This window comes from Corythoichthys intestinalis, chromosome 12 (assembly GCF_030265065.1).
Source record: "Corythoichthys intestinalis isolate RoL2023-P3 chromosome 12, ASM3026506v1, whole genome shotgun sequence".
Lineage (NCBI taxonomy): Eukaryota > Metazoa > Chordata > Actinopteri > Syngnathiformes > Syngnathidae > Corythoichthys > Corythoichthys intestinalis.
This window is the reverse complement of record NC_080406.1, coordinates 10,404,771-10,425,607: the sequence shown is the minus strand read 5'-3', so window position 1 is coordinate 10,425,607 and position 20,837 is coordinate 10,404,771. Positions and strand designations below refer to the sequence as shown.

General features: G+C 37.2%; 1 protein-coding gene across 1 annotated transcript; it reads right to left on the bottom strand.

The window, feature by feature from the left end:
- Positions 1-634: 634 nt before the first annotated feature.
- Positions 635-20,505, bottom strand: ecrg4a (ECRG4 augurin precursor a). The gene is made up of 4 exons (XM_057853093.1): positions 20,373-20,505; positions 8,921-8,971; positions 8,627-8,805; positions 635-955 (listed from the first exon to the last, which is right to left on the bottom strand). Exons 1-4 carry the CDS (start codon positions 20,440-20,442, stop codon positions 806-808), a joined length of 450 nt encoding a protein of 149 aa, XP_057709076.1. The 5' UTR covers positions 20,443-20,505; the 3' UTR covers positions 635-805.
- Positions 20,506-20,837: the final 332 nt, after the last annotated feature.

Here is a 20,837-nt window from a genome sequence, read left to right as displayed (position 1 = left end):
TAACCATCAAAGTGAAGTCTAACTGTAACTAGTCTTGAAACAAATCTGAATAAGGAAAACCATTGCAATAAAATAATGCAAACTGGTTAAACTTAGCAGAGATCTGTCATGACAGAACATCCCTTCAATGATATCTGGCGCCATCTAGCGTCGTGAATGGGTATGACGTCTAAACCGCGAATATAAGACGGCCCCCTCTTTTTCATTCTTATTTCAATGCAAAAAACTGTCTTGTATTCAGGTCAATACGGTATTAGACATCAATTATTCTAAGCTAAAAATGTCAGACATTTTGAATAATAAATATTGGGTTGAAACAAGCGGTTGTGCGACATCTGTAAACGGGGGTTTCCCAGGGTAAAACGGACAAATTAGAAATTGTTCGGGGGCTTAATGCGCCATGAATCTGCTATGGCAGCATATAGACATATTGTTCTGTCAAAGCACGAGTTGTTTTGGCTTAAAATACAGCAGTTTCTTTTAAAGAGGAGTGCAAGAGCAGAAACTGCTTTTTCAGACTTGTCTGTGTTTTCTGCGATATATTGTATACACAGTACATTAGCCCAGCGGCAATGCTCACGATAGAAAGCGGAACAAACTGGACTTTGAATGGAGAAAAACATTTATTTTCCCATCATATGACATGATAACATTTTCATTTTTAATAAAAGCATGGGCAGAGTGCTAACCTTATATTCTGGTTTGATGTGTTTCTGAGCAAAGCTGCTTTGCATGTCAAAAGAAATACACAGCATGCGTGTCTTTTTTTTCCTCACGGCAGGAAGGTGTGTGTGCGTGCCAGCTGCTAATAGTAGTCATAGTTGACGTTGGCGCCATGTCGGTAGGAATTTGAGTCACGCGGACCGATGGGCGCGTTCTCGTCGTAGTGATGCTGACGTCCGTGGTCGTTAGAGCGTGCGTGGTCCATCCAGTAGGACAGGTCCGCTTCCAGCCTCTGTTCGGAGAGGGGTGGAGGTTAGAGAGAGCTGAAATGATGTTAGGACAAAGTGGCCTGCAGAGACTCAGTGGGCAAATAAACATGGTTGGTGAAAAGGCCAGCGCCTTGACAGTGTTCACCTTTCAGGGACGTGACGGCAAAGGTTGTTAACGAAGGCGGTCATGTGGAGACGCTTGTGCATGGCAATCTGTAGGGTTTGTCACGTTAACACAACAGCTCTGACCCCTGACACCCTCTTTTTAATACCATTTGACATGCCATTTAGACTAGAATAGGCCTTTATACAATGCAATGAGTTATTGAAGATTAATATACAGTAGCAGCACACAAGAATAACGAGCCTCAACAACAACAGTAGTGTATTATAAAGTTAATTTGGACAAAGCATTTTTTTACGTAATGCTGCAACGATTAATCGATTAACTCGAGTATTCAATTAGAAAAAAAGATTCGAATTGAATTTTGCTGCTTCGAGTATTCGTTTAATTAATGTGGCGTTGTAATGGTTTGTTTCTGAAAGTGTTTGCATTTGGTTTTATTGATTTGGGTGGATACACTGCCCTCTAGTCTGCCTCATCTTACATGGCCAAATCCAGCTGCTCCCTGTTAAGACCAACATAAGCTAGGTTTTTGTTTGAGCTAATGTTTTTTATGTATTCACAATTTAATTTAAAGGTATATTTAGCCAGTTTTGTGGGAATATGTGTCTAAACCATTTCTTAAGAGCATTGTATAAAAAAAAAATTTTTTTTTAAGTATTTTATAGCATTCAAGCTAATGGGCGTTTGCTAGCTAAGTTAGCCAATTGTTCTTTTGTTGTACATATGTAGATCCATATTATTATATATATTTTTTTAATACCGTTTGAGGCCCAGCTAAGGTATTTTAATTTTTTCATGTCTATCCGATTATTCGAAGTAACTAGTTCATTGATTAATCGACTACTAAAATAATCGATAGCTGCAGCCCTAATTTTACTGCAGTATTTTATGTAACAGTTATACTAGGGCTGTCAAACAATTAAAATTTTTAATCAAGTTAATCACAGCTTAAAAAAATAATCGCAATTCAAACCATCTATAAAATATGCCATATTTTTCTGTAAATTATTGTTGGAATTTGAAAGGTAAGACACAAGACGGATATATACATTCAACATACTGTACATATATACTGTATTTGTTATAACAATAAGTGGGGATGGCATTAACATTCTGTTAAAGCGATACATGGATAGAAAGACTTGTAGTTCTTAAAAGATAAATGTTAGTATAAGTTATAGAAAGTTTATATTAAAACCACTATTAATGTTTTCGTTTTAATAAAATTTGTAAAATTTTCAATCAAAAAACAAACTAGTAGCTCGCCGTTGTTGATGTCAATAATTACAGAATGCTCATGGTGCTTAAACCCATAAAATCAGTCTCACCCAAGCGCCAGCAGAGGGCGACAAAACACCAAAAAAACACAAGTAACATGTGGCCATGACACTGTGCTGTCATTTTAATCTTTTTGAGACGGGGCATGTGCGTTAATTGCGTCAAATATTTTAACGTGATTAAAAAATTAATTACCGCCCATTAACGCGATCATTTAGACGGCCCTAAATTATACATTTGAGGAATTAGGAGTTAAAATCAGCGTTGTTACTTATCAGTTTTGGAGTGAAACTATGCATTGCACGTTATCTTTTGGACCAGTGAACCTTTTAATTGGTGCTTGGTGTGAAAGTTTTGTGAACCATTGATTTACATTGCATGGACTTATTGTACAAACAAAAAACGGACAAAACTAATTTGCAACAAATGCATGTGCCTCCAGCATTTTACACTGCATTGATCGATTATTATTAGGAGTGTGACAAAATAACGAAATGGTGATATATCGTGATACTTTGTATCCCAAAATGTTATCGATATGCTCCTGCCAAGAATCGAGATATCGTTTTAAAAAAGTGTCAATGTTTTAAAAAATAAATAAATAAATAAATAAATAAATAAATAAAAAGGAACCAACAAGTTATCATCAAAATCTTCCACCATAATACAACCACTAGCAAAAAGTATGCAATCACCAGTCTCGGACAAGCACTCACGAAGACATTTTATCATGTAGAACAAACTCAGATAAAAAGGATAGTATATTGTGATAAAGTTCATTATTTTCTGTAATGTACTGATAAACATTAAACTTTCATATATTTTAGATTCTTTACACATAACTGAAGTATTTCAAGCCTTCTATTGTTTTAATATTGATGATTTTGGCAAAAAAAAGTCAAGAGAAAAACAAAAATCCCTATCTCAAAACATTAGCATATCATGAAAAGGTACTCTAAAGAAGCTACTAACCTAATCATCTGAATCAATGAACTAACTCCAAACCCCTACGAAAGATTCCTGAGGCTTTTAAAAACTAGCCTGGTTCATTACTCAAAACCGCAATCATGGGCAAGACTTCTGACCTGACTGCTGCCCAGAAAGCCATCATTGACACCTTCAAGCAAGAGGCTAAGACACAGAAAGACATTTCTGAGCGAATAGGTATAAGTATTTTGTGTAATTTATTTATTTAAAACTGATTTTACAGTCGTAAATCCATTACTGTATTGCGCCCATTAAAACATTTCATGTTTTCCTCCAATAAAGCATTATAAGTTAGCGTTCCCGTCAGGGGGGACATTTCACGCGGGGGGGACATTTTTCGGCACAACACCGGACACGTGAGAACCGGAGAAGACAGTGGGTCGCAGCGTGAGTCCAGCTCTTCATGAGTCTATTTCTGAGCGAATAGGCTGTGGGAAGGAAAAAGTGTGGCCGGAAACGCTGCACAACCAGAAGAGGTGACAGCACCGTGAGAAAGATTGTGGAGAAGGTCCGATTTCAAACCTTGGGGGACCTGCAGAAACAGTGGACTGAGTCTAGAATATAAACATACAGAGCCTCCGTGCACAGGCGTTTGCTGAAAATGGGTTACAGGTTCCGCATTCTCCAGGTCAAGCCACTTTTGAACCTGAAAACCTGAAACCTGTTGCTCAGTGGTCCAAAGTACATTTTTCAGATGAAAGCAAATTTTTCATGTCATTCGGAAATCAAGGTGCCAGAGTTTGGAGGAAGACTGGGGAGAAGGAAATGCCAAAATGCCTGAAGTCCAGTGTCAAGTACCAACAGTCAGTGATGTTCTAGGGTACCATGTCAGCTGCTGGTGTTGGTCTACTGCAGTGCTTCTCAATTATTGTCTGTTACGCCCCCCCAAGGAAGACGTAAATGTTTCGCGCCCCCCCCAACTCTCTGCCGCCACTGTAAATAGTATCATTTGTCTATAATATTACTATTATAAGTACGCCTCAGCCTAACATTGTGTCCTTTTTTTTCTTTTAAAGAAAAAAAGTAACAGATCAACTTATAATAAAGTATAACTTTATTAACATTGTTTTGCTTGTAACAGAAAAGACTTAACGCGTATCAATTTGCATGAAGTTAAAAAAAAAATAAAAAAATAAAGTCACATCCAAACTGTAAAAATACACTCAAGGTACATTTTTGACCATTTGATACTGAAAAATAAAATGTAATAAAATCAGTAAATAATAACAAATTTAAATTGATTAGAAACATTTACTCCTCAAGACAACATGCCAAAAAAAACTGGACCGAAAAAAACAAAACTGAATAGAAGGGGGGGGAAAGTGTCTTTGGACAGAAGGAAAGTTTTTATTTTCGCTGATTCACCACAGTGCTCACTGGTTTACTGATATAACACTGACAAAGCGGGACGATTGTGACAGTTGGCAATATTCGGCACGTTTTCGCTGAAAAACAAGCGGCTTATCAAGGAGATTGAGGTCTAATGTCTTTAAGTGGCATCTTAACTGATTTGGCTTCAGACTCTCTGCTATAATCATTTTTAGACTCAGCAAACAGTGGTCTTTCCTCATTTCCCACTATATTAAAAGTCAAAGCCAAAAGGCAAACGGCCCGAAAAATTTATTTATTTGCTTATTTATTTTATTATTGAGCGCCCACACGTCACTCGTACGAACAGCTTTTTCTTACCAATTGATGGACATGGAAACGATTTTCTTGTACCGTGAATATTTATTATTTTACTCTGCTTGAACTAATAAATGTCATACCTTTGTGATTGTCATTGGGATATGGTCGTGAAAACCTGTAGACTAATACATTTCTGTTCAAAGATGGTTATGTGGCCCAGTCCACGATTTGTTACTAAAATACAGTACAAGTATTTTGTGTAATTTATTTATTTAAAACTGATTTTACAGTCGTAAATCCATTACTGTATTGCGCCCATTAAAACATTTCATGTTTTCACCTCAATAAAGCATTATAAGTTAGCGTTCCCGTCAGGGGGGACATTTCACGCGGGGGGGACATTTTTCGGCACAACACCGGACACGTGAGAACCGGAGAAGACAGTGGGTCGCAGCGTGAGTCCAGCTCTACATGAGTCTTTTCCGTGTGCTCTTGCTTACCTTCAAAAATACTGCACGCACTTTGAAAATGAGAGCGCCACTGCCACCCACGGAGTGGATGTGCAAGTACACTTTATTCTAGTACGGCCAAAAAAAAAAAGCGCATGTTCCCCAAGGTCACTCGCGCCACCCCTGGCATCGCTCTGCGCCCCCCTGGGGGGCGCGCCCCACCATTTGAGAAGTACAGGTCTACTGTGTTTTATCAAGGGCAGGGTCAATGCAGCTAGCTATCAGGAGATTTTGGAGCACTTAATGCTTCTATCTGCTGAAAAGCTTTATGGAGATGAAGATTTCATTTTTCAGCATGACCTGGCACCTGCTCACAGGGCCAAAACCACTGGTAAATGGTTTACTGACCATGGCATTAATGTGCTCAACTGGCCTGCCAACTCTCCTGACCTGAACCCAACAGAGAATCTGTGGGATATTGTGAAGAGGAAGTTGAGAAACACCAGGCCCAACACTGTGAATGAGCTTAAGGCCGCTATCGAAGCACCGTGAGCCTCCATATCACTTCAATAGTGCTACGGGCCATTTGCCTCTATGCCACACCGCATTGAAGCAGTCATTTCTGCAAAAGGATTCCCGACCAAATATTGAGTGCATAGCTGATATAATTCAGTAAAGGCTGACTTTTTTGTATTAAAAAACTTTTTTGTATTGGTTGGATGAAATATGCTAATTATTTAAGATAGGTATTTTTTTTTTTTTTCCCCAAATCATCAATTTTAAAAACAATAAAAGGCTTGAACTACTTCAGTTGTGTGTAATGAATCTAAAATATATGAAAGTCTAATGTTTATCAGTACATTACAGAAAATAATGAACTAGTATATGCAGTGTCACACCATGTTTCTATTTTTAGTTTTCCAAGTGGTGACTGCGCAACGATTGTAACATACCAAGTAACGATGTCAGGCTTTCATTGTTGTTTTCTAAAGATTTATTTCAATCACAACTCGGCGACTGCTCATAAAACCCGAGCATTTTTATATTAAAACTTAGAACCTTCATTAAAAACTTAGACATTTTATGTGCTTAAATCAGTACATTTGTAGACTACAGTTAGGTCAGGAAGCTGACATAAAGTATCGTATTGGCCCGAGTACAAGACTGTTTTTTTTTTTTTTTTTGCATTGAAATTGGGGCTGCAGCTATCAAATATTTTAGTAGTCGATTAATCGATGGACTAGTTACTTCGAATAATCGGATAAGGAACATGAAACATTGAAAAACCTGAGCTGAACCTCAAATAGTATATATTTTTTTAAATGAGGATCTATGTACAAAACGAGAACAACTGGCTAATTTACATAGAAAAAGTCCGCCTATAAAATGCTAGTTTTTTTTTAAACAATAATCCTAACAAATGGTTTAGACTCATATTCCCACAAAAAAACGGCTAAATATATATATATATATATATATATATATATATATATTTTTTTTTTTTTAAACAATGCTCTTAACAAATGTTTCAGACACATATTCCCACAAAAAACGGCTAAATATACCTATAAACTGAATTAAGAATGCATTAAAAAACATTAGCTCAAACTAAAACTTAGCTTACGTTGGTCTTAACAGGGAGCAGTTGGGTTCAGCCATGTGAAAAGAGGCATACCAGAGGGCAGTGTATCCACCCTCATCAATAAAACTAATTGCAAACACTTTTAAAATAAACGATTAAAACGTCGCTTTAATTAAACGAATACTCGAAGCAACAAAATTTAATTTGAATATTTTTTTGTCATCGAATACTCGAGTTAATCGATAAATCGTTGCAGCACTAAATGAAATAACACTGAAAAAGTGGGAGTCGTCTTATATTCGGGGTCTAGACATTATACCCATTCAAGACGCTAGATGGCGCCAGATATCATTGAAGCTATGTTCTGTCATGACAGATCTCAGCTACTCTCAAGTTAAACCCGTTTGCATTATTTTATTGCAATGTTTTTCCTTATTCAGATTTGTTTCAAGACTACAGTTACAGTTAGACTGTACTATGATAGTTAATGCAGTTATTGCAATTTTGTTGTTTTATCACAATATATTGGTTTATTTACATTTCAAAAACCAGAAATCATTTATTTGCGAATGTGAGTGCACTTTAGTTTACATATTTAAATGTTCAGATGTTAAGATTTGAATGAGGCAAAATAACATGCTTTTTCTCTCAAATATATTGTTATAATCATTTGTTTCGGATGTACTGTAATTATTTTCTGCATAATTAATTTGGTGTTCAAAAAGTCTTTTTTTCAAACTTGAGTCTTGAAAAAGAGGGGGTCATCTTATAATTCAGGGCCCTCTTATATTCGGGCCGATACGGTATTATCTTTAAAGGAAATAGTCATCCGTTTTGTCTTTATTGTTACTTACAACATGCATAAAACAATTTCAAGGTAAATTGTGAAGGTAACTGAAAAAAGTGACATTTATCCGATTAATTGTTTAATTAATCGATTTTAAAGAAAAATAATCGTTAGTTGCTAACTAACATACTGAAAAAAGCAGCAAAGATGCCACCAAAAATAATGTGGCGTAGGTGGGTGTGGGTGTGTGCCTGCTGGATTAGGGCCGGTTGCGAGGTGGGGGCGCCATTTTTCATTTCGCATACTCTAACAAGAATGGGTAGTTGCGCCCCTGATTATAGACTACACACTAATAAACCAATTCTGTCAACCGGCGAGACCCCATGTGGCGAAATGTAACTGCCAAATGCTCCCGTATTAGCATTTTAGTGTCACTAACGAGAGCGAAAATGTCAATTGAGCACGCACTTGTTCGGCAAATCAGCTCTTGCATGCAAATCCATGCTAATCATGCACTTCAGCTAGAGTGTGTATGCCATTATGTTGTGTTGTGCTGTGTTGTTTTCTTTTAGTGTCAGAGAGTACAAAAATACTAAAAGAACTGGAATCAAGATGATGTTGGGGGGACTTTTGTCAAAGGCTGGAAGCTTTTATACTGTATGATGTTATCCATACCTTGAATACATGCATATTGTATGCATATTGTTGTTATTGTCTAGCATATGTATATGACATATTTTTGTATTATTGTTAAGTGTCCTTGAATTCATTGAAAGGCCAACGATTATCGTTCAGGATTCATTAAAAAAAAAAAGTTGAACAATGAACTAATGCGGATGCAAGTATACAACTCACCTGCTCATCGTAACCCATGTACATAAACTGCATAATCCATTGTTGTACATCTGGTCTGCTACGGTCCCAAATGTTCCTCTTGGTTCGGCTTAGTTTAGCCAGAAACTCCTGAGCTTTGGAGGGAGATACAGCCACGGAGGCCTTGAGGGCGGTTGCAGGTGGAGCAACTCCTGCCACTGCTTTGAAACACAAGAGGTAATAAAAACACCACATCATATATTTTTGTCATGAATGTCATTATATTGTGTTTTAAATGTGTCTTGACTGTCTCGTAGTTCAGTATTTGTAACCTACCATCTCTTTTTCTCAAGATCTTGTGAAGCTTCTTGACATCACCTGACACTTCTGTTAGAACAAAACGATAAGTCAAAACTTGAAGAAATTCGGGTGTTAAGCAGTGTTGTTTTCGTTAAAAATGATTATAACGAAAATATTTCGTCTACGAGCAATTTTTTCATGACGACCATGAGATGATAACTAGCTAAAAACGTGTTTTGGAGACTAAAACCTAGCAAGACGAATGCCAGTTTTCGTCTGACGAGACGAGAACGAAACGAAAATGTGCAATAGTTTCTGTCAAATGTCCACAATGTGTGAAATTTTATGTGTTGTGAGCCTGCATCATTGCAGTGTCTGGTTGTGTCACTCATCTGATGTCAGGGTACCTGCGGGTTATTAAAAAAGCATGGAATTTAGTTTTCCATTATTAAAGGTATTAAAAGTATTAAATTAGCTGTCGTAAGTCTGGAATGTTTTCACTGTGGTTTTAATTTTGAAGAACATCTCGTGACGAAGTTTTTTTTTTTTTTTAATCCATTATGGAGATGACGCGTGGAATTTTTGCGATGCACTGCACTACAAATTATAATGCACCTCGTGCGTGCGTGCTGTTAGCATCATTAGCATCGTCATCACAACAGCAGGCAATCACACAGTACTGTGTGTGTAAGGAACTGCTCAGATGCCTTGTTATGTTCGACGAAAGCCTCAACAAGACAACCAAGTCCAAACAGTTGGACCAGCATGTGAAGTATTCGATCGGCGACCAAGTCGCATTCAGATACTTTGGGTCGCAGTTTATGGGTCATGCGAAGGCAGTGGACCTGCTTAACATTTCAAAGTAAGTTGCCAATTTCTCCAATTAAAATGTGTTAGATACAATAATGTATTTCTGCACGATTTGCCTTTCGAATGAATGTGAATTTCGTAGTTTTATTCAATGGGGTATTGGCAGGTGCACTAGCCTTAGCATGGATAAACCGGAGTCGTAGATCCACCATCACCCTCAGATACACAACACGGTTGACACTATTATTGGAACGAGTGCGGGGTAACGTTGATCTGAATAACATGGCATGGTGATAGGCAAATTATAATGTAGGTGATAGTAAAACACCTCCTGGTATATTTAAATGTTTTTCTTGATTGAATAAGAGTATGGATTTTCTCTATCTGATTAAAAGCAATGTCTAATGTAGTTAACAAAGGATTAACATGTGTTTTGTATACTTCTTGTAATGTGATTAGAAAAAAACAATTACCAAGGGAAATGGTCATGTGTAGCTTTTTTTATCTTGTGGTAATTAATGGTAAACTACTGCCATTTAGTGGCTGTTTTTTAAACTTTCACTGCCAATTGCAAGATTTTCCCAAGCACTTTACAGTTAAGGTGACCAACTTGACAATCACCAACCTACCACCTTGGCAAGGTCCTCTTAAAAGGGAAAGATGTTGTATTGCAAATGTAAATTCTAGTATAGTAATAGTGTAAAATCCATTTTATCCTGGGAAAAAAAATCTGAAAGTCCTTATATTTCAATGTGTTTTAATTGTATCTTCAGTAAATGTGTATTCTTTTGTCAAACACACTTAGTAATTGAGGTTAAATTTGATGTTCAGTGCTTTATTTTTTTAATATGATTAATATTATCTAAATAATGGGTGCGAGAAAAGTATTAATTTTCAGTTGAAATGGCATTAAAAAAGGTCTTAAAAGTCTTGAATTTAGATTTATCAATCCTGGGGGGACCCTGGACGTGTTGCGCCCTCCACCCTGACTCGCCAATACGTCCTCTTTAGTCTCCAAGCTTGCACCCACGGTAAGATTTGTATTTTTTATTTATTTATTTTTTTTTATCTTGGCCAGAGAGAATATGCAATGTTTCTCTAGCCTTTAAAGGTCTGTGCTGAATGATCATCACACACTAAATGTAACTCATAGACGGAGTTTGACTTTTGGGGCAGGCGGGGCACAACATGTTGATCACCCCGAAACGCAGTATAAGCAATAAAATTAACTTACAAAAATATTCATAATAATAAGTTGACAATGAGCGTCCCCCCGCACCCATTATTCTTGATGGGAATTCTAAATCAGGCTGCTTAGGCAATACTTTTCGCCAAGATCGTCATCCATTGAATATGGTACGCCCGCTGGCGTCGTGCCAATGTAGCTACCCCAGTCAAAAATTGTATCCCCTGGGCGGAGCCATATGGAGGTAGATTTGTGTCTTTATTATTCAATCCAAAAAAAAAAAAAACAAAGTTGCTTCAATCAAAATATGTTTTCAACCAAAAAAAAAAAAAATGTAGCTTCAACCAAAAAATGTGTTTGAATGCAAACATAAATTTGAAACTCAAAAAACCAGATTAAAAAAATGCATATGAAAGCTTTTTTTGTTTGATTGATTTTTTTTTGTTTTTGTTTGTTTGTTTGTTTGTTTGTTTGTTTGTTTGTTTGTTTGTTTTTGTTTTTTGATTGAAGTAATGCTGATTTATTTTTGGGGAACATTTTGGCTCGGACATTTTTGTCTTTATTATTGAATCAAAAAATAAGTTGCTCCAAAAAATATATATATAGATTTTCAAAAAGAAAATCACAAAAAAGATCAGTTCCAATCATAGAAAAGGTTTTTGAATGCGAAAAATTATTTGCGATTTCAATCCCCAAAAAATGTTGCTTCAATGACAAAAAATATTTTCGATCAAAGAAAAAAAAAATCATTTTTTAAAATCTTGTTTTTCTATTTTTTAATTATATGCAAAGCAAATGACCGTCTAAGGTGCTCGAAAAATAATTTTGACCCATTTTAAAAATATATTTTTTGCTCATTTCATTCATTTTTGTTGCAGTTTCACGAACGTAAAATACACGACAGCACACCCTGTGGCGAAACAATTTAGTACAGTTCCAATCAGTCATACAATAACACTCAACAGTTGGTTAACAGCAAAAGCACGTCATGTTCGTCATATAAATAATGATTTCTGGAGTTAATCCCACATACTTCAGAATTAATATCATAATATGTTGAGTCAATATGACATAATACCGATTCTACACTAAGAATAGCTTTCAAATGACACTCTTCATGACAAATATGATTGGCAATGAAATGAAAATTATTACACTACTATTATATATAGTAGTATACTATAATAATATTGGTAGAATTTTTTTTTTTAAGAATTGTTTTGAATAATGTTGGAAAGGCAAAGTCGGTGTTCTGAATCTGTTTACTTTCCATTCTTTTGCACTAGTAAATGCTATCAGCATTTAACCTCATTGTTTATTTGAGATTAATTATTATTTACATGATTATTTGTACTTTAATAAAGAATTTAAGTGTTCCAAAATTGTTTTGTGAATTAATAAGCGTCAACAAAAATTCATCGCTAAATTAGTAGAAAAAGAAAATTATTAGATTAGTCGATTAATCGTAAAACTAGTCTACTGACTAATCAGGAAAAAAATTGTCATTTAGGACAGCCCTAGTGTACCAGAACATATTTCCTCCACACCCCTCTCACCTTTTTAACCCCTGACCCATGAAGAGGGCCCCTGGATATGTTCGCCTTAGGTCCCAAAATTGCCAAGTCCATCACTGTGTGGCAGTAGTGAACCAGTGGCGGAACAAATGTGACAGAGCCTGGATGCTATGAGCATAAACGGGCCCCACCAGTGGACCGTCCAATAAGGGGGTTCGTGAGTGGACAATTATTCACGGGCCCCTGCGCGCTTTAGCAGGCCCCTCAAGACGACCGCCCAGTGCATGTGGTGCAAGTGGAAAATGTTTGGCGGGCCCTTCCAGACCACCGACCAAACAGCTGGCAGAGATATTTTAACACTAAAACACTATATTACAGGTCTGCGCATCATCTTACCTTTCTGTTTGACCTTCCCCTCGCCCAGCCACGCCCACTTTAAGTCTGCCAACCGGACCCATCCAGGGCCCAGGGTGGGTCTCACCCCCAGCACTCCTCTAAGTTCTGCCCTTGCAATGAACTCAAATCACTCCATGAAGAACAGCAGTTTGTCAATTTGCTGAAGTGCTAAAATACAATGTTATAGTGCAGTGATTCCCAACCAACGCATTTGCTAAAGGACCGAAGAGAAATAATAAATGATTTGTTAACGACTGCAATCTGGCCTGTGCCTCTTGACACATCAATACTTTTCGGAGTAGAGATTTGTGTAAGTCGCCCTGTAGTTGTTGACCGCCATTTCTGGGGTGTTTGCGGTCCAACTTCAGTCAATGCTGAGCCAGAAGAGTAGCCTACAACCAAGTCCATTCTGTTGAAATATGTGGTTAAAAGCTAGCCATAGACTTCATAATTACAGTGGGGCAAATAATTATTTAGTCAACCACTAATTGTGCAAGTTCTCCCACTTGAAAATATTAGAGGCCTGTAACTGTCAACATGGGTAAACCTCAACCATGAGAGACAGAATGTGGAAAAAAAAAAAAACAGAAAATCACATTGTTTGATTTTTAAATAATTTATTTGCTAATCATGGTGGAAAATAAGTATTTGGTCAATACCAAAAGTTCATCTCAATACTTTGTTATGTACCCTTTGTTGGCAATAACAGAGGCCAAACGTTTTCTGTAACTCTTCACAAGTTTTCACACACTGTTGCTGGTATTTTGGCCCATTCCTCTATGCAGATCTCCTCGAGAGCAGTGATGTTTTGGGGCTGTCGTTGGGCAACACGGACTTTCAACTCCCTCCACAGATTTCTATCGGGTTGAGACCTGGAGACTGGCTAGGCCACTCCCGGACCTTGAAATGCTTCTTACGAAGCCATTCCTTTGTTGCCCTGGCTGTCTGTTTGGGATAATTGTCATGCTGAAAGACCCAGCCACGTCTCATCTTCAATGCCCTTGCTGATGGAAGGAGATTTTCACTCCAAATCTCTCGATACATGGCCCCATTCATTCTTTCCTTTACACAGATCAGTCGCTCTGGTCCCTTTGCAGAAAAACAGCCCCAAAGCATGATGTTTCCACCCCCATTCTTCACAGTGGGTATGGTGCAATTCAGCATTCTTTTTCCTCCAAGAGAACTTATGTTTCTACTAAAATGTTCTATTTTGGTTTCACCTGACCATAACACATTCTCCCAGTCCTCTTCTGGATCATCCAAATGCTCTCTAGCGAACTGCAGACGGGCCTGTGTACTTTCTTCAGCAGGGGGACACATCTGGCAGTGCAGGATTTCAGTCCCTGGCGGTAGCCTTTGTTACTGTGCTCCCAGCTCTCTGTAGGTCATTCACTAGGTCCCCCTGTGTGGTTCTGGGATTTTTGCTCACCGTTCTTGTTATCATTTTGACACCACGTGGTGAGAAGAGAGTTGAAAGTCCGTGTTGCCCAATGACAGCCCCAAACATCACTGCTCTAGAGGAGATCTGCATAGAGGAATGTGCCAAAATACCAGCAACAGTGTGTGAAAAGCTTGTGAAGAGTTCAGAAAACGTTTGGCCTCCGTTATTGCCAACAAAGGGTACATAAAAAAGTAGTGAGATGAACTTTTGGTATAGACCAAATACTTTTCCCACATGATTTGCAAATAAATTCTTTAAAAATCAAACAATGTGATTTTCTGTGTTTTTTTCCACATTCTGTCTCTCATGGTAGAGGTTTACCCATGTTGACAATTACAGGCCTCTCTAATATTTTCAAGTGGGAGAACAAAAATTTTCAACGGAAAAAAGCTTTTCGTTTCATATAGCGACCGCTACATTTGCTTACTGACTAGCATCATAGTTCGCAATATGTACGTAAAATAAATGCTAACTGCATGTTGTTGTTTTTTTTGCTTTTTACCAAGAATTGAGACCGTTTCCTGTCCATATCTATAAAGAATGCAGGGATTTGAGCATTTATTCACAAACATTTTCAACGGAATAAGCTCTTTGTTTTCATATAGCAACCACTACATTTGCTTACTGACTAGAATCAAAGTTCGCAATATGTACATAAAATAAATGCTAACTGCACGTTTTTTTGTTGTTTTTTTTTTTTTTGGCTTTTTACCAAGAATCGAGACTGTTTTACGTCCATATCTATAAAGATTGCAGGGATTTGAGCATTTACGCACAAGAATTTTCAACGTAAAAAGCTCCATACATTTGCTTACTGACTAGCATCATAGTTCGCAATATTTACGTAAAATAAATGCAAACTACACATTGTTTGCCTTCTATCATTAAAATATGAAAACCTATAAACGTTTGGGTGGTTTTAGTTAAAGCAGACAGTTTTTACATCAGTATGATTTTGACAAAGATCAGATTACATATGATGGTGATTTTAAGCAGAAATGTGACAAATTTCTAAAGGTTCAGATTAGGGCTGTCAAAATTATCGCGTTAACGGGCGGTAATTAATTTTTTAAATTAATCATGTTAAAATATTTGACTCAATTGACGCACATGCCCCGCTCAAACAGATTAAAATGACAGAACAGTGCAAATTCCACTTGTTACTTGTGTTTTTTGGAGGTTTATCGCCCTATGCTGGTGCTTGGGTGTGACTGATTTTATGAGCTGCAGCACCCATGAGCTTTGTGTAATTATTGACATCAACAATGGCAGGCTACTAGTTTATTTTTTGATTGAAAATTTTACAAATTTTATTAAAACGAAAACATTAAGAGGGCTTTTAATATAAAATTTCTATAACTTGTACTAACATTTATCTTTTAAGAACTACAAGTCTTTCTATCCATGGATCGCTTTAAAAGAATGTTAATAATGTTAATGCCATCTTGTTGCTTTATTGTTATTATAAATAAATACAGTACTTATGTACCGTATGTTGAATGTATATATCCATTTTGTGTCTTATCTTTCCATTCCAACAATAATTTACAGAAAAATATGGCATATTTTATAGATGGTTTGAATTGAGATTAATTACGATTAATTAATTTTTATGCTGTAATTAACGCGATTAAAAATTTTAATCGTTTGACAGCCCTAGTTCAGATACTTTTTCATACCACTATTGATGATGTCCCATTGGAACATGTCTTACTGTAGGGTATTCAGAAAATGCTTATACAATGCTTTGTATTGCCTTCTTTTTATAAACGAGTTTTTTTTTTTTTTTTCATTGTTGATGTCAAGAGGTATGACAATATATGAATAAATATTTTCCAGATCTACATGTAAATATTTGCATCCCATATAGGGCGGGAAATTGGAATTGCTCTCATTTAGGGTGACCATATTTTGATTGCTAAAAAAGAGGACACTTAGCCCAGCCTCAAGATACTTAAATAGTTAAATTATACTCCAAGTTCACTCAAAGATGCCTTATTACTTTAATATATTTAAAGTGTGCCTCCTCTCTCTTGATGGAAAATTCAGTTTTATAAAGAATAATTGCTAATATAACCAAAGACATTAAAATTTTTTAATTATTAGAGGTTACTCAACAGGCTTTATTATTTCTAAAATAATTGAATAATGTTTTAAAAAATGGAATAAAATAATGATTTAAAAAGAAATGCCTCTTCTGTATTAGCGAATCATCCTTGAACAAAATAATAGCTGTCTTTTCAATTCTCACTGTACAAATTTCTCTTTCATTTTTCTCTTTCCGGTGAAATAATGCGAATCAAACCATAGCCTCACAGCAATACTAATTTAACAAACAAAAAATGATCACTTTAGTCTTGTTTTTTGTTTTATAGCATTTTGGGGGACAATGGAACACTGCTTTGACGTCTGTCTTCTCGCTTATTGAGCACAGCAGAACCAAAAGCTGGGCAGGCTATCTGGGAACTTGTCAAAGGTCAGCACAGTATCGTAGTATTCTGTGAAAAAACCTCGGTCAGTTTCAACGCACGCTAATTGGTCCGGTAAAAAATAATGAAAATTGGACATTTTCATGAATTTGTAAAATCCCGCTGGATGACCCGGACATGATTTAAAAAGTGGACGTGTCCGGGCAAACGAGGACGTTGGGTCACCCTACTCTTATTAATAGCCTATTCGACAACAAAGATACTGCTCTGGCCCACTTTAGATACAGTTGGGATTTAGACACCCTGACTTTAGCTGTCCACAAGTCACGGTAGATTTATTATGCCAAACATGATATATTAAAGCAAGGGCGTAGGTTTGCATAGGGACGATAGGGACATAGCACTAGCAACTTTTCAGGATGCTCAAATTCTCTCCACCAACTTTTACGCAACCTTATTTGCTATATATAATGACTTCAATTATATAGGTAATTTAGCTTGTTTTTCCATGTTTTAAGGATAAAATTAACACTCCCATGATTAAATGAATTATAGTACAGTACAGTAGTGTGCGCGAGACACACACCTCGCACACACCATATAACTGCATTACTCTAACACACTTAATATAATCAATCAGGGAATAGCATCGTTTCTCATATTTACTATTGGACTGTTTGTATTACTCTAACACACCTGATATAAAATAAATATCAATACATTTTTGAAAACCCACAAGGAATAAGCCCTTTTAAATTGTGGTAAGATCTGGCCTAAAAAAAAAAAATCCAGCGAGTTCAGGGGTATTAAAGCCGGACCCGGCCTGAAAAATTACAGTGGGGCAAATAAGTATTTAGTCAACCACCAATTGTGCAAGTTCTCCTACTTGAAAACATTAGAGAGGCCTGTAATTGTCGACATGGGTAAACCTCAACCATGAGAGACAGAATGTGGAAAAACCAGAAAATCACATTGTTTGATATTTAAATAATTTATTTCCAAATTAGAGTGGAAAATAAGTATTTGGTCACCTACAAACAAGCAAGATTTCTGGCTGTCAAAGAGGTCTAACTTCTTCTAACGAGGTCTAACGCATCTCCACTCGTTACCTGTATTAATGGCACCTGTTTTAACTCATTATTGGGATAAAAGACACCTGTCCACAATCTCAGTCAGTCACACTCCAAACTCCACTATGGCCAAGACCAAAGAGGTGTCGAAGGACACCAGAGACAAAATTGTAGACCTGCACCAGGCTAGGAAGACTGAATCTGCAATAGGTAAAATGCTTGGTGTAAAGAAATCAACTGTGGGAGCAATTATTAGAAAATGGAAGACATACAAGACCATTGATAATCTCCCTCGATCTGGGACTCCATGCAAGATCTCACCCCGTGGCGTCAAAATGATAACAAGAACGGTGAGCAAAAATCCCAGAACCACACGGGCGGACCTAGTGAATGACCTACAGAGAGCTGGGAGCACAGTAACAAAGGCTACTATCAGTAACACAATGCGCCGCCAGGGACTCAGATCCTGCACTGCCAGACGTGTCCCCCTGCTGAAGCCAGTACACGTCCAGGCCCATCTGCGGTTTGCTAGAGAGATTTTGGATGATCCAGAATAGGACTGGGAAAATGTGTTATGGTCAGATGAAACCAAAATAGAACTCTTTGGTAGAAACACAGGTTCTCGTGTTCGGAGGAGAAAGAATGCTGAATTGCATCCGAAGAACACCATACCCACTGTGAAGCATGGAGTTGGAAACATAATGCTTCGGGGCTGTTTTTCTGCAAAGGACCAGGACGACTGATCTGTGTAAAGGAAAGAATGAATGGGGCCATGTATCGAGAGATTTGGAGCGAAAATCTCCTTCCATCAGCAAGGGCATTGAAGATGAGATTTTCAGCATGACAATGATCCCAAACACACAGCCAGGGCAACAAGGAGTGGCTTTGTTAGAAGCATTTCAAGGTTCTGGAGCGGCCTAGCCAGTCTCCAGATCTCAACCCCATAGAAAATTTGTGGAGGGAGTTGAAAGTCCGTGCTGCCCAACGACAGCCCCAAAACATTACTGCTCTAGAAGAGATCTGCATGGAGGAATGGGCCAAAATACCAGCAACAGTGTGTGAAAAGCTTGTGAAGAGTTACAGAAAACGTTTGGCCTCCGTTATTGCCAACAAAGGGTACATAACAAAGTATTGAGATGAACTTTTGGTTTTGACCAAATACTTATTTTCCACTCTAATTTGGAAATAAATTCTTTAAAAATCAAACAATGTGATTTTCTGATATTTTTTTTTTCACATTCTGTCTTTCATGGTTGAGGTTTACCCATGTTGACAATTACAGGCCTCTCTAATATTTTCAAGTGGGACAACTTGCACAATTAGTGGTTGACTAAATACTTATTTGTCCCACTGTATGTCTAAGGTAGGTGCCTGTTTTGGTTTCAGGTCCGTAGCAGCTTTGGTTTTGTAAATATTTGAATTTGAAGTTTTTGAAAATAGGCCCTGTACGAATCGGCCCCGTTTCCCGTGTCATGTCAATAGGTTATGAGGTCAATGGGTGAGAAATGTAGCCCTTACCCCCGTTCACCCAATCTGTTGGGTCTTATTAATGTCCCATCCTCAACAAAAAAGTTATGCTTTTATATCTTCTCTACCAATATTGAGACCAAACCTACGCCCTTGTATTAAAGTCCCAAGTTTTGTTTGATTTTAAGCTGTTTTTTTTTTTCCGAGAAAAACATTTTCTATGGTCAAACTTTTGAACTCTTTTTAAGCACACGCCACCTCATTCTTGCCCACCCCCACTTTGACTTCACTCCAACCCTCCCCCACTCTCAGCAATAACTGCCTAATAACAAAAAGTGTTTCATCTTCTACTTGATTTGTTACATTAACTAGACGAGTTAGTGATTCTTTGAAAGGGAGAAAATGTTTTTTTCTTTAGTAAAGATTGCATATTGAAAGTTTTGTTTAAATTAGCTTTGCAGCAGTTTTTCCACAGAATGAATATCGACTCACTTTTTCCACTCGTTTTCCCTCGTGGGCTTTCTTTTCTGACATCTGGATACGCTATCTTAACCACAGTGATGCATTCACTGTAATGCTTTGCGAGTTTAAAATGGTTCATCTTGACAAAAGTGAAAGTGGAACAGTATCCAGCATAATTTGAATCTTGTTCTGTTCTTAATTACTGAGTTAGCTGACTTGCGGAAACAATTCCTTGCGTCTTTCTTTAAAAAAAAATATAAGGGACAAGTCTTGTCTGCCCAAAATGCATCGAAGTTATGCAATCTAAGTTGATTATACTTTTTTTTTTTACCTGTAATTTACGTTCATAATTTAATCATGGAAGCATGTTGTGACTTTCTGTGAATTGAAGATTGCAATGTTTTCCCACAAAAATCCACATACTTTTAATAAAGCTATAAAAAACAAATACTACAATGTTTCTTAACATGCTAAAGTTGCATGCATAACACAAATAAACAATGCCAGAGGGTAATGCAGTGGGTTCCAAACTTGTGCTTGCGGCCTTAAATTTGTCACAAGTCATCAGGTAACCATTGTGCTCATAAATTTCTATACCATGGTAGAACTTGTGATATGTATTCTCTATTATTTTTAAACCCATACACACAACTATAAAGGCAATAAATGCAGTTTCCTGCTAAATTGTGATAGGAATTAATATTGCAACTTACCTGTAAGAGCTAGGAATGTCAGCAGTGCAGCGAGCCCCAAGACTTTCAAACTCAACAGCTGGCCTGCCATCTTTTTCCCCCCTCACGCAAAAGAGAGAAAAGTCCTGCACGCAGCTGAGCTTGCAGGCAACAACTGTGCATTGACAACCAGAGGGGAGAGTGGGCCCTGCTCCGCACTCACTCACTTAGGGGGAAAGCGGCCCAAAGCGATGGAATGTCGCCTGTGGAAACAAGACTGCAGATGGAAGTCTCAATTGGTGCCTGGGGTATATATATTTCTCCGGCAGTAGTCTTCTTCTTTTACAGTTGGTTTGTTTTGATTCCTGTTGAATTCATTCAAATTCAAACATCAAGAAAGTGTTAAACTGAATATTTAAAGGGATCCACGGATAGAAAGACTTGTAGTTCTTAAAAGATAAATGTTATTATGAGTTAAAATAACTTGATATTGAAACCTCTCTTGAT

Excerpts from the sequence above, each read along its gene's own strand:
- ecrg4a (XM_057853093.1), bottom strand. The coding sequence starts at position 20,442 with ATGGCAGGCCAGCTGTTGAGTTTGAAAGTCTTGGGGCTCGCTGCACTG. Across the intron at positions 8,972-20,372 it reads GACATTCCTAGCTCTTACAG|AAGTGTCAGGTGATGTCAAG; the intron begins GTAAGTTGCAAT and ends TTGTTCTAACAG. Across the intron at positions 8,806-8,920 it reads GATCTTGAGAAAAAGAGATG|CAGTGGCAGGAGTTGCTCCA; the intron begins GTAGGTTACAAA and ends TGTGTTTCAAAG.